The 14,226-nt window shown below is 43.9% G+C and overlaps 1 protein-coding gene across 1 annotated transcript in view; it reads right to left on the reverse strand.

Annotated features, from left to right (window-relative positions):
• The window catches only part of LOC308407468 (NACHT, LRR and PYD domains-containing protein 12-like), a gene marked incomplete at its 5' end in the record, with an annotated part of 115,605 nt that overhangs the window by 45,408 nt on the left and 55,971 nt on the right, over positions 1 to 14,226 (reverse strand). Inside the window, one exon of the mRNA XM_080899117.1 lies at positions 4,964 to 5,140. Within this exon, the coding sequence (XP_080755243.1) occupies positions 4,964 to 5,140 (177 nt within the window). The remainder of the gene's footprint in view (positions 1 to 4,963; positions 5,141 to 14,226) is intronic.

The following is a 14,226-nucleotide window of genomic DNA, read 5'->3' on the forward strand; positions in this document are numbered from 1 at the left end:
CAGTTGATGGCAGTGTGTTTTTCCATGACAGAATAATTACGCACACCCCACTTTGCAGTTATTTATTGTAAAAAATGTTTGGAATCATGTATGATTTCCGTTCCACTTTGTGTTGGTCTTTCACGTGGAATTCCAATAAAACTGATTCATGTTTGTGCTGTAATGTGACAAAATGTGGGAAAGTTCAAGGGGGCCGAATACTTTTGCAAGCCACTGTAAAGTTCACTATCAGTAACATCATAGCACCACCCAGCTGTATAGAAACTCCGTCATGCTAGCTAGTAGCAGTACGAGTTATTGTAACTGACTGTAAAAAGTCAGCACAAGGAAAATAAACTCCACCTAAACTTGGTTTATATCTGACCCAGACAGACTGCAGGTCATAACTTCTTACCTGAAGTTCAGTTCACCTGACACTCGGACCGGCGGCCGCCTCGGGTCTCTGCTCCTCCCGGCTCCCCTTTCCCTCATCCACCTGCTGCCTCTGTGGAAGCTCCGCCATAGCCACCACCAAACAACTGACTTATTTTTACATATCGACCAGCATCCGGACAATCCGCCACCTTCCATCGTTTATACCGTTACAAAAAAATAAAAAAACATCATCAGCCCATAAAAATGAAAAATCACCATCAGTATGCCCGATGGCCAGTCCAGCTATGGTCGTGCCATCAGTTAACCCTTCACGTGGCAGCTGTGACACGCGTGCCCAGGGTTGCCGACCCCTGCTCTGAAGCATCTGATTTGGATTCCTGAGATCAAATATATTTTCCTTTGTGTTTGTTTTCTTCCCATTTGTGGCTTTAATGTAGTGTTACATCCTGTTTGTTTGCTTCCCTCTGTATACATGTCCAGATTCACTGTTATGTTTCTATTCTTACATTGCTGTGTGATCACTGTTCCCTCTGCTGACTGATGTGACCTTTTGTATCTCACACTGATACTTGTCATATTTGTATCTGCGCCTAAAAGATAAAAAGTTTTCCATGCTAAAACACAGCTCCACCTCCTGCAGTTCTCCCTCTGAACCACTAGATGTCTCTGTTATCTAAATGAAGACGTGCAGCACAGCAACCACAGCAGCGCTCAGATCACACGTGTCCTGTTATTATGTATAAAAGCATGAAACAGGTGAGACAGGTGGGATCAATATTAATGTTGTGGAAATATATGAAAAAGCAACAGAAGAGTGAAAACATTTCGTGTTTCTAGAAAGATCTTTCAGCTCATAGCTGCTCACAGACTGTATTTACAAGTGACAAACTGCAACTCTACAGTACATCTACAGTATATATCAAATATATTCTGTATTCAAATCTATTGAGTGATGTTTGAAAGTCTTTCCAGGTGAGTTTGATCCAGGAGGGTCTGAAGCCAGAGTCAGACAGAGACTGTGCAGAGACTGTAGAAGGACAGAGCAGCAGCAGAGCAGTCCAGATACACTGATGATCCTCTGTCAGATCCAGAGGGACACACAGGGATGATGCTGGACTCTACATTGTGTCTGACAGTGGAGCTGTTCTCAGAGCAGTTCACTCTGCAGCACTGACAGTCATCTGCACTTCTTCTCATTCCTCTGTCAGTCACTGCTGGATGAAGCTCTCCTCTCCACCTCCCAGTAACATGGCCCAGTCAGAGCGTCTCTACACACAAGCTGCTGCTGCTTCAACCTCTCTGGATCATCAGGACACAGCTCCTCCTCTCTCAGCACACACACCGTCCTGTTTACCATCATCAGCCCCACCTGCAGAGAGAAGAAGGAAGAGCAGAGGAGATAAACGAGTGTTTCCAGAGACTCTTCATCAGCTGTCAGTCAGTGATGCAGCACATCCAGTATAAAGAGCAGCAGGGACTTCAGTGCTGGGACTGTACTAGGACTCATTGTTGCTTCACTTTTTCTAATCTTTGGATTTTTATTGAAGTTGATGAAAATGTTTTTCCCTCCTAGTTTGAGTTTGGACTTTCATTCATTAGAAGAACCTTGGTGTGTCCACTCTGAGCTCTGTAGGAACCCCAACAACAAGCCCAACAATCCAGATGGACGGTTCCAGCTGTTAACTGGAGGAATTCCATCCAAACATCTGCTCTCACTAAATTCTTCCTCACCTACAGACTGTGTTCTTCACTGCTTTAAACTTGGAAATGAATGCAGTCATTGGTCTGCGTGCGGCTTTGTTCAGAGAGCTGATTGGCTGTTGACAGTGTTTGATCTGAGCGTGTCAGCCGTTACTATGGTGACCATAAAGGTCAGAAACAGGAAGTGTTTGTGTCCAATCCTGAAGCCTGTCACCATTCTCCTCTCACAGCTTCACTGAGAAGCTGCAGCTTTACAGGAAACACTGGATCTTTGTTTCATACTGACTGTGTTTAGTACAATACTGCTGACAGCACCACCCACTCACTCCATCACTCTACTGACCTCAGAGTCTCCAGTCTGTAGTCTGGACTCTGCTGAAGATCAGACAGCTGCTTCACATCTGGATCCTTCAGGTTGTTTCCCCACAGGTCCAGCTCTCTCAGATGGGAGGGGTTGGACTTCAGTGCTGCTGCCAGATAATCACAGCTGATCTTTGACAAACCACAGTAACTCAATCTGTATAAAGAATGAAAGATGTAAGTTTATTAGACAAAGTGTGAGCTTGAAATCATTCAGTGTTTCATCATCTGTTCAGAGCTGAAGAAGGTTCAGAATGTAGAAGTTTAGAAAATGGAAACTCCAAACAGCTGAAGCCAACAGGAAGCAGCTTCAAACAGGAAACTGTGCAGAGTTTCAGACTATATGTCCTGATGCAGCCAGTTGGATTTTGGAGATTTGAATCTCTGTTCTGTGACTAAGTCCTTGAATCATTTCTTCCAGTTGGTCCAACAAGACAGACTAAGTGTTGGACATGTGTTGTGGCTCCATTAGGGGAGCTTCTAAATGTGATGTGATGGCCCCTCTGGGTCTGTCAGGTCACAGGACTGAAGAGAGCTCAAACTGGGCACACAGTTGTTCCAGTCTGGACCAAAGACTCTATACTGGGACTGAGGGACTGCTTTGACTGCACCCACTGGGACTTTTTAAAGGCTCATGTTCTCACTTAGATCATCGATTTCTACTTACATTTCTTTCTGGGAAAAATGGGGATTACTTTGGAAACAGGAAGTATTTTCCCCAATAAGCAGCCCTGGATTAGTAAATCACTCCAACATGTTCTCAGGCAGAAGAAGCTGTCTTGTTATGAGGGAGAGAAGAAAAAGATTGAGGCACAGAAACTTGTTGAAAGAGAGATAAAGCAGCTAAAATCAGGTGTAAAAGTAAAGCAGAGGATGAGCTGAATAAAGGACACTCAAGGCTGGCTTGGAAAGGAATGAAGTCCATGGTGGGGATGCAGGACAAGGAGCAAAGATGAATGTGATGCTGAATCAGCAGAAGACTTGGACTCATTTGATTCCAGCTTTGATATCATTGATTTCAATGAAGAGCTTTGTGATTGTAGCAAAGGGCTGGTAGCTCTGAGAGTCCCACTGATGAGGTGTTTGTGTGGAAATCTCTTAGTGGGACCAAAGAGAGAAAAAGCCCTGGTCCTGATGCTGTGGGAGGGAAATGATTGAAGTGTGCTGTGAGGAACTGACTGGGAGATCTTCACACATTTTCCAGTCCTCCTTGGAACAACAGGAAGTTCCCAGCATATGGAAACAAAGGTTAAGTGTCCTATGGCACTCAGTGATGATGGTGCTGTGGCCCCACCACCTCCACCTCTTTGTAAAGGAACTAACTGTAATCTGAAGCTTCAAATGGAACTAAGACTTCCTCCACTAGGTGGCAGTGTCTGATGAGAAAGTGTTAGTGGAGCTGGCCTGGAGTCAGAAACAGGAAGATGCAGGATTTGGGCTGAAATGGGGAAAAGTGGTTCGCACTAGTGCCTTAAAGCAAGAAGGTTGTAGGTTGAAGCTTGTTGGCCTTTCTGTGGAGGTTGGATGTTCTCCCACAGTCCAATGAAATGCTGCTTAGGTTCATTGGTGCTTCTAAATTGGCTGTAGGTGTGGATGTGAGAGAGTGCTTCTCTGTCTCTCTCTGTTGGCCCTGTGATGGACTGCTCACCTGTGCAGGTGGACCACGCCTCTTGCCCTATGACAGCTAGGGCACAGGCTGCAGCCCTGTGAGCCTAAGCTGAATAAACAGTTAGCAAAAATGATCCATAGATGGCCTGAAATCCCCCAGTTAGCAGTTTGGTAGATAGCTATGACATGCTAATCCCATCCAGCAGCTGTATTCTACCTGTAAGCTGATCCCTGCTGAGCCAAAGCACTTTTTCATATACAAATTACAACCTTTAATAGAAACCTATTGGTCAGCATCTTATTAGCCTGCTGTTAGCTTCATTCCACAGAAAACTGAGAGAAACTAACAAAGTTGATAAAGAATAAAGAGAAATGTGCTGATTTAAAGCCTTTGAAGTGCTTCAGATGATCTCTGTCCACTTCTGTCCACTCATTCATTCATGTAAGCTTTCTAATGCAGCTTTGATCTTCACAGTCTGCTTCATGAAACTCATTCTAACCCTGAATGTCAGAGTGTTCCTCCTTCTCTTTCCCATCATTCATGCTGGCAGTGGAGGAGATTTGGATGTTGGACTGTGTTTTGGATGATGTGTGTATGTTTGTGTTGGACTGCTGTCTGTAAAGCAAACGCACATTTTGCTTTGGATTTCAGTGTCAGACAGACTTTAAGGTGGAATGAAGAGTTGGAGAGTTTCACAGTGAATTATCCAGTGGAGGATTTTTCTTCTTCTTTGAAGGTTTGAAATGTGAACATTGTTCTGCTGCAGTCAATGGACTAAACCAGAGAAGAAGAAAACAGACTTTACCATGAAGATCCTCAGTGTGGATCAGTATAATATCAGCCTGATGTCTGCAGTTTAGTGTCAGCACAACTTTCACATCATATTCATCTCAGCGCAACTAAAACATGCTGACTGACCTCAGAGTTTCAAGTCCACATCCTGGACTCTCCAGGAAACCACACAGATGCTTCACTCCTGAATCCTGCAGCTTGTAGTTGCAGCTCAGGTCCAGCTCTCTCAGATGGGAGGGGTTGGACTTCAGTGCTGCTGCCAGATAATCACAGCTGATCTCTGACAAACCACAGCCCCTCAATCTGTATAAAGAATGAAAGATGTAAGTTTATTAGACAAAGTGTGAGCTTGAAATCATTCAGTGTTTCATCATCTGTTCAGAGCTGAAGAAGGTTCAGAATGTAGAAGTTTAGAAAATGGAAACTCCAAACAGCTGACAGAGTTCATACGCCTTTGTCAGGGTCAAATTCAAGCAAGACCATGTGAAAATTAAAACACATCATCCTAGGTGAACTTAAACACCTTTGTTCCCCTTTTGTTAAGACATAGAAAAGTACACCACACAAAAATACTGCAAAAGGAAACGGTCGCCTTATATACATAGTGTATAAACTCAAAATGCACATTTCACTTCAAATTAAGATTAAGGCTTTGAACAGATCACATAGTTCAGTTCAACATATAAGACTTTAAGAATGCACAAGCATCTACTTAAAATCTATTTAATTTATCATCCATGATATTATTTTGTACAATTCCAATGTATTTTGTTCATCTCCCTTAAATAAACAGGCAGTCTTAAAGTATGAAATATTCATATACAAACACATATAAATGTGTGTACTGTCTCAGTGGCTGATAGTACCCCACAGGCCTCAGTGTGAGCTTGAAGACATTTATAATGTTTAAGTAGTTTAATGTGCAGGTGCTGACGATAAACACATTTTGAATGAAAGCCGGGGAACTTTGGTAGCACAGAAACAAGTGGCTATTCTTTGTGACTATATGGATCACTCACAATACCATTATTTCACACAAAGGCACCAAATTAATACTCAAAAAAGCTGCAGCAATACACACAAATATAAACAGTACTTGGTGACAACTTTGCTTTTAGCCTTTAACCCTTCTTGACTACTTTTGATGTGGCCTCTATATTTTACCTTTAAAAACAGTTTATCTTGCCAATCTGTTATTTTCTCATTTTGACCAACTGTATCAGCACAATTTATCTAAATTCAGACAAAATTTAAAATACAAGTAGAAAGTGATATTTTGACTGTAAAAACCACACACATGTTTAACGAATCATCTTCATAACTTGAAATGCAAATAGAGATTGTACACTTTTAAAAATACGCACACGTTTTGCAAACAACAAAGTTATATGGTACTATTTACCAAAAAATGCAGCCAAGGCTCAGACGTTTTTCATATAATCATTTCAAACTATTTACAGAACAATCAGGTGTCAAACAATAGTTTGTGTCACTCTAACACATATGAGAACAGCACAGGGATAAACCTGCAGGTCTGACAGCAGGTGTGTCACTCAGCGTTTACACTGCAATCTGCCTTTGTTGGCTTTAAGGCAGCAACTGTGACGATCACTAGTAGAACTGACACACAAAACAAAACAACAGCTACACACTAAATACACAAGACAACAAACTAACTTGAGACCAAACACGGTAAACGTCACAAATCTCTCACGTATCAAAACTCTCTCTCTCTTTCGCTCACTCGCTCTCTCTTGCCGGTCACTCCTAAAACTTCCCCCTTTTGCTAAACAACCAAATGTCATGTTTCCATATCATTTTTGATTGGTCGACATGGTACATTTTCCCACCTATAGAGCTTTGGAGCGTGATGTCACGGGAGATGGGCCACGCCCCCTTCCGCCATGACAGTAGGCCAGCCAAAGGATACCATTTCAGCTATGGATCGTACGTGTTGTGTTGTCGGTTGCAACGTTAGATCACACGATCGTGAAGGCAAGAAGCTGGATAACGGGCTCTCTTTTCATCGTTTTCCGTCCTGGAGGCAACGTGAGGGATCCCATGTATCCGATATTACTAAACAAAGACGTCAGGCTTGGATTGCAGCGGTGAGACGAGCGGATATCGAGTTCTCTGCAATCCCCAGCTTTTTGTTGGTTTGCTCACGGCATTTTCTTTCCGGTGAGTTCTAAATTAATTCATATCACTCTTGAAAGGCTTTTAGTGTGATTTTCAACGTGCTGAGGTCATAGATAATGAGATAAAACATGCTAATGTGTGATGCTGCAGAACCACATCATGTCGACTGAGTAGCTTATGATTTGGCATTATTGCAGGCAAACCAGCATATGAAATGGATGTAACAAATCCAGACTGGGCACCAACACTGCACATGGGGCATGACGACATACCTGTATCAGACTCGGACCGGCACTCAAGGCGTACGCAACGGAAGCGAAAAAGAGCACCCATCGAGGTAAACAACCCCCCCCCCCCCCCCCCCTCTAAAAACATACTAAATTGCTATCACTGTACACTAATCCGCACATAACTTCCAGATGAATCACACACCTGTCATTGGAATATTGGTGTACATTTACCTTATGTCTAATTTTATCTTACAGGCTTTCGTTATGCAGCTGCAGAGTCTGAAGGTGTGCCCCGTGCAGAAGTGATTGATGAAGATCTGACAGAAGACCAACAGCAAAATCACAATGTCATGGAGGCAGTGGACAGCAGTTGTGTTGGACAAGTGGAGGTTGAGGTAGCAGCTGCAAATGTGGATATACTGAAGAAATGTAAACCTTTTAAAATGATGACAGATTACAAACTCTCAGCTGTGTCTGTAATCAAACCTCTGTAACTTTGCTTCACTTCAGCAGCATCAGCTCATGTTCACATGTTGATTCATGGTTTGCTTCAGTTTTTGATGGACTGCAGAATATTTTGAAGGTTATCTGCTATAAAAAGCCAGAACAGGAAAATCTGCTTCATGTGTTTCTGTTTGATCCTCAGTGACTTTGACACAAAGGCCTCTGCTGTGATGATCACACCTCTGATCAAGTCTCACAGTGTCAGCTTTGTTTTTATACATATGGATATGTGCTGATAAATGATCAGAGTTATAATATTTCCCACTGTCTGCTGTGTGCCGTGACCTTTGACCTGCTAAAGACAGTCAGCTGTGGATTATTCATTGTTGTGTCTGATACTTAGAACTGTGAGGAAGAACACTACACAGTTCATCAGGGTCCCCTCTCTCTGAATCAGGAAAGGTGGGCAGGCCGCGTGTGGGCCGCGGGCCATACGTTGAGTCTCACTGTTTGAAATGTGAACATTGTTCTGCTGCAGTCAATGGACTAAACCAGAGAAGAAGAAAACAGACTTTACCATGAAGATCCTCAGTGTGGATCAGTATAATGTCAGCCTGATGTCTGCAGTTTAGTGTCAGCACAACTTTCACATCATATTCATCACAGCACAACTAAAACATGCTGACTGACCCCAGAGTTTCAAGTCCACATCCTGGACTCTCCAGGAAACCACACAGATGCTTCACTCCTGAATCCTGCAGCTTGTTGTTCCTGCTCAGGTCCAGCTGTCTCAGATGGGAGGGGTTGGACTTCAGTGCTGCTGCCAGATAATCACAGCTGATCTCTGACAAACCACAGTTGATCAATCTGTATAAAGAATGAAAGATGTAAGTTTATTAGACAAACTGTGAGCTTGAAATCATTCAGTGTTTCATCATCTGTTCAGAGCTGAAGAAGGTTCAGAATGTAGAAGTTTAGAAAATGGAAACTCCAAACAGCTGAAGCCAACAGGAAGCAGCTTCAAACAAACACAACAAGAGAAAAAACTCTGAATGTTTCACATTAAAGTCGTACATTTCTCATAAAAACAGGACAAAGACTTGAAAAAGTCGTGTTTTTCCTTCCAGGAACCACAAGGCTTCACTTTTAAAGGTGAAGTGTGAAAGAAATGGACATATTTGAAGTCCAACACCTTTTTCCAGTCACATTATTAAAGCAGACAAACTACAAGCTCATTTTCATTCCAACAAGTCATCTTCTGACCTGGACTAACAACACTGGTCTCTATGTGCAGCTGGCTGTGAGACCAGTGCTCAGGGAGCGTCTACAAAGTGCAACACTGAAAGAACATCGCACACTAGCTGTGTCCCAAAACGTCGGCTGCATCCTTCGGAGGACCCGGTATTCGCGGTCTACGTGGGCCGGGTCCTTCAAAGACCGAAAAGGCTGGAAGTGCGAGGCTGTGAAATGGGACGGTCGAGCCTTCAGATTTGCGTCACCGCTGTGTCGGTGGAGTTTAATAAACTCGGCCGTCTGCTCCTTGCTATCTAAAATATAACAGGACACTGGCGTAAACTCTCGACCGTCTCACACTTCTGTTTAATCAGTTTCCTGTTTAACGTTTATTCAGCTGTGTGAAAATCCCGGAGGAACTTTGATCTCAGCCAAACCGATTTACTCCGGAACAAATAAAACACAGAAAAAAGGCAAACAATTACATTTTTAAGTTATCCGAGTGACTTATATATCATGTTTAACCTGAGTAGTGAAAGAGCGGGGTCTGAAAACGATGAAGCCGGGCGTCCGCTGCTCTCGCCGGCTGGAGTGACCATTGAACCCCCCGGCTTGCTAGCGAGCGGGTGGGTAACAGACGTCTCCGAAAACGTCGGCACACTTTTGCAAATATGCGATGTCTTGATAAACCAAGCAGATATTTGAAGTTTACACAGCTACTTTCTCGCCTGAAAATATGTTAAAAGTTTATTTTGTGACCCAGAAAGATTAATAAGAGTAATTTGAAAACTTAGTAGCTGCCGCCATTGTTGGCAGCTGAAATTTGGCTGGGCCGCGCTATGAATTCTGGGATATGGTGGGCCACGAAGGACACACCCGACGAATCCTTCAAATTCGGGGAAATGAAGGACGCATTTGTCGGGCACATTTGAAGGAGTCGACAAATACGGACAGCCTTCATCGCCTGGCTGTGACGTAATCGGCCTTCAAATGCAGCCTCTGGAGGATGCAGCCGACGTTTTGGGACACAGCTACTAATTTGCTTCCATCATCCAACCTGAAGAGGAAACAGAGACGGCTCCCCTTCAAAGTAAAAGTTGCTCCTTTTGGACACAGTATCAAAGAAAGTCTACAGTATAACATAGAAAAGACAGAACAAAGTTTTGGTTGTTTTTAAATTGTGCAGAAATGAAACTACACTAAGCTCAATTATGTGACAGACATTTCATCCCATGTCAGTTTGGCCTCATCCTGGGCCGGATTATCCAGCACACACTCTGACCACAGGTCCATGTTGAGCAGGATGAGCTGCTGGCTAATCTGGAGGCTGTAGCAGCAGCTCACAGTCACAGTGGATTTCCACTCATGAAAAAGCTCTGGCTGCTTCATTTCTCATCTCATATCAGAGACTTTAATGCTTCACTGAAGCTGTACTGTGATGCTTCCATATTCCAGTGAGGCCTCCATAATGATTTCAGCTGTTCTGTACACACACTGTGTGCCCTGTATGGCTCAAAGTCTCTGCAGCCTGTTTTTATCTGCTATCATCAGATCTTCATCATCCTCATTCACATCCCTCACACACTCTACAGCCTCATCAGCACTGACTTCATCTTCACTGACTGATGGAGCACAACATGAACCTGTGGAGGCTGAAACACTGTCCTGTCAAACATCTCCCCGTCACCACTCCACTTCTGTCAGCCTTTAAATGAACCCTGCTCAAGTCTGTCACTTCTGTTTGGAGCCAAAAGAGGTTAAAGATTACGCCACTACATTCTTGTCTAGAAAATATTAAAGTGTATTTGGTGACACACAAAAAAGGGTAAAAGTATAGTTTGGGTCCACACATGTCCAAACCCTGGTGTGTAGGCCTACTTAGTATTGAGAAAAGCCCACTAAAAGAACGCCCACCAGACCAAAGCAATGGTGTTGACTTGATCAGCATTAACCCCGCCCCCTGACTTTGATGGGTGAAGCTGACAAATAAAATGTATTTATGAACAGCGATGCAGGGCCAGGAGTAGCAACGTGAATTAAATAAATACATCATTAAATAATTCATTAAATGTGTCAGTAAAATAATTAAAATAGAAAACAAACCAACAAAATATGTAATTAACTAATTTGAATTGTACATAAATACTTAATGAATTATTTTAAATGAAATTAACCGATAATTCATTGTGATTTTGTTTTGTGTTTTGATGAGCTAATAATCAGCTCTCTTTTTCTCATTGTTGTTCTAAGCCGCTTATCCAAAGGTAAGGCACTACCTGTTGAATTATTTCCAAAGTGTGCCAAATTGGACATTACAAATTAAAGTCTACTCACTGAAATTACTGGGGAATGTCTGCTTTGATTTTGATGAGAATCTCATGACAGTACTGAGGATTTAATGCAGTTGGACTGCTAAAAATGATTGAATGCGGTTGGACCGCTAAAGGATTTAATACGGTTGGACCGTGGAAAGCAGTTGGACTGCTGAGTGATTTTAGTATATTAGGGAATTTGGTTATTGTTTGGGGTGGAGCCCGTATTGGTTATAAGGTTGGACCTGCTTCAGTCTTACACTTTTTTGGCTGTTTTACTGTTGTTCCAAAGTATTATAAATTATTCAAGAACGTCAGTTGGACTGATAGGAAGCGCAGTGCTCAGAGGTAACGCTTGCCAATGCCAAGGACGCTTAGGCATTGTCCTCGAAGAGGGATAGTCAGTTGGTCACTGTGGAGCTTGGGGCACTCCAGAATAACTAGGAGTTAGAGTCTCCTTACCGTTTGGAACGGTAGTCTGCGCTTTTTTGGCCAGCAGAAGTTGGACTTCGGGCGTGTAACTTTAACTTAAAACTTCGGGGTAAGCCTTGGCTGTGAAATGCCAAAAATAGAGCTTCAGGCAAAGTTTGGGTTGGTTGACGCTTTTAAATTGAGTTAGGGATTTTAGAGATGAGGCCAGAAACTGTTGGACAGATACTGGTTAATTGATCACAAAAAAGTTGGACTTTATCGGTTGGACCGTTAACTTAAATTTGTCGAAATTGTTTAGGCGCTAAAGCTGCCAGATGTGACAGTGGTTGTAAATATAAGACGTCTTTGTAATATAAAATAAGAGATCTCTGTGTGAAAGGAGTCTGAGGCAGTGCTGGAGCTATTTTTAGACTGTGTGTGTGTGAGTGTGAAAATGCAAATTAGTCAGCAGTGAACTGTTTAAACCACAGTTGGTTTTACAAATACTGCTGCAAACATTGTTGAGTGTGTGTTTAAGACGCCATTTATGTTCATTAGAGGGCTATAAATAAAGTTTTGAGTTGCCGTAGTGGATGTATAGTAATTGACTGAGTTTTGATATATAAATATAGTGAGTGCACTGTATATATTTAAGACTAACATATTACTTTTAGGAGTAACCTCTCATCAGCAATAAATGCTGGTGTGTTTTATTTTTTCTATTCTATGTGTGTGCTGTGAGAATTAATAGAGGTTTCAATTGTTTTCTTTGACTTGCTCTTTCTGATTATGAAAGGCATGTCTGAAATACTCTTAGGAAAGTGTGTTGTGAGTATATTCCTCAACTCTTGTCACAGTTTAAGTGTGTGAATGCTGTGAGTAGCAGGTTTTGAGTGATTGGGTGTGATTTGTACAAAATAATAAATAATAATAACACTATGAAAGTTGATAGTAGAGTGAGTGCAGAAGTGGAAGTGTGAGAGAAAAGGCGGTGTGTGTGTGAGACGATCTGACAAACGCAAAGAATTTAGTATATTTAGAAGTGTGTGCGTGAAATAAGGGTGAATTGTTTTAGATCAAGACTTAGTAAAACAAGAGTTTTATTAGCCTGTAAAAAAAACAAAACAGGAGAGATAGAAACAGAAAATATGGTTCTGAGCAGCTGCAAGGTTGACAGGAAATGGTGTGTGTGACAGGAACTTTGCATGCCCATAAAAGGAACTGACTGTGACAAGTGAGCACACAGAGAGAGAAACATACTGTCAAGGCTCGGCTGTGTGGCAGGCAGGAGGAGGACCCAAACGCAAAACTCACAGACACGGGGATGAACTCAAAATCACAGCTTTAATGCTGGAATGGCAGAACATAGGAAATACAAAACTAAACTGGGAAAAGTAAACTAACATACGCAGAGAGACACAGGGAGATCCACACAACATGAGGGACGACGTCACGCTGAACAGAGGGAGACGCAGACAGAAATACACAGAGGGTTAACGAGGGAAGTGGGAACACACGGGGAACACAGGTGACACTGATAATCATAACGAGACAGGGCGGGGTGAACTGAACACTGACGGGAGAGGTGAAACAGGAAGTACAGAGGTTCAGACAGGAGGAGAGAGAGCACGAGTAGAACACCAACGTAACAGGCAGGGGAGACACGGAATAAACACGAAAAGGGGACGAGGGCTCATAAATACATAGAGGGCACACAGGGGGGAAGAGAGAGCACGGGGAGAACTTAGACATAATGGGCAGGGGAAGCATGGAATAAAACATAAGGAGAGACGAGGGCTCACAGATACACAGAGGGGCACACAGGGGGTAAGAGCCATGAAGGGAGAACACTTAGGGAACAACACAACAGGGCAACTCAGAAAACATGGCCTAAGCAAGGAACAAAATACAAACATACAAGGAAACTAAGAACACTGGGCCAACATGGCCCAGGACCATGACAGTACCCCCCCCTCAAGGGCTGGCTCCAGACAGCCCAAACACAGAAAAACAAAACCAAACAGAAAACAACCCAGGGCGGGCGGCGGGGGCCCAGGACGGAGGGCTCGGAACAGAAAACAAAAGAAGAGCACAGCAAACACCGGAGCCCAAGAAAATAACCCAAACACAGAGCAGTTCAGGGGGCCGACCATGCGGAAGGCAACGGCGGAGACGTGGAAACAGTTCAGGAGGCCGGCCGTGCGCAAGGCAACGGCGGCGACGTGGAAACAGTTCAGGAGGCCGGCCGTGCGCAAGGCAACGGCGGCGGCGAAGGAGACGACGGAGCAGTTCAGGAGGCCGACCGCGCGGGAGGCGGCGGCGACGATGACAGCGCTGGTCCGGGGGCCGACCGTGCGGAAGGCGACGGCGGCCACTCAGGCGAAGGCGGTCCGGGGGCCGGCCGTGCGGAAGGCGACGGCGGCCACTCAGGCGATGACGGTGCAGTTCAGGGGGCCGGCCGCGCGGAAGGCAGCGGCGGCGGCTCTCCAGTGTCAGGCGTACTGGCCGAGGCCCGGTGGGCACAGGACCAGTCGAGACGGGACCAGGCGAAGCACAGGCTGAGGCTGCAGCAGACGAAGGCTCCGAGGAGGCTGCAGCAGACGAAGGCTCTGAGGAGGCT

This window comes from Rhamphochromis sp. 'chilingali' (assembly GCF_963969265.1).
Source record: "Rhamphochromis sp. 'chilingali' genome assembly, chromosome: 1".
NCBI lineage: Eukaryota > Metazoa > Chordata > Actinopteri > Cichliformes > Cichlidae > Rhamphochromis > Rhamphochromis sp. 'chilingali'.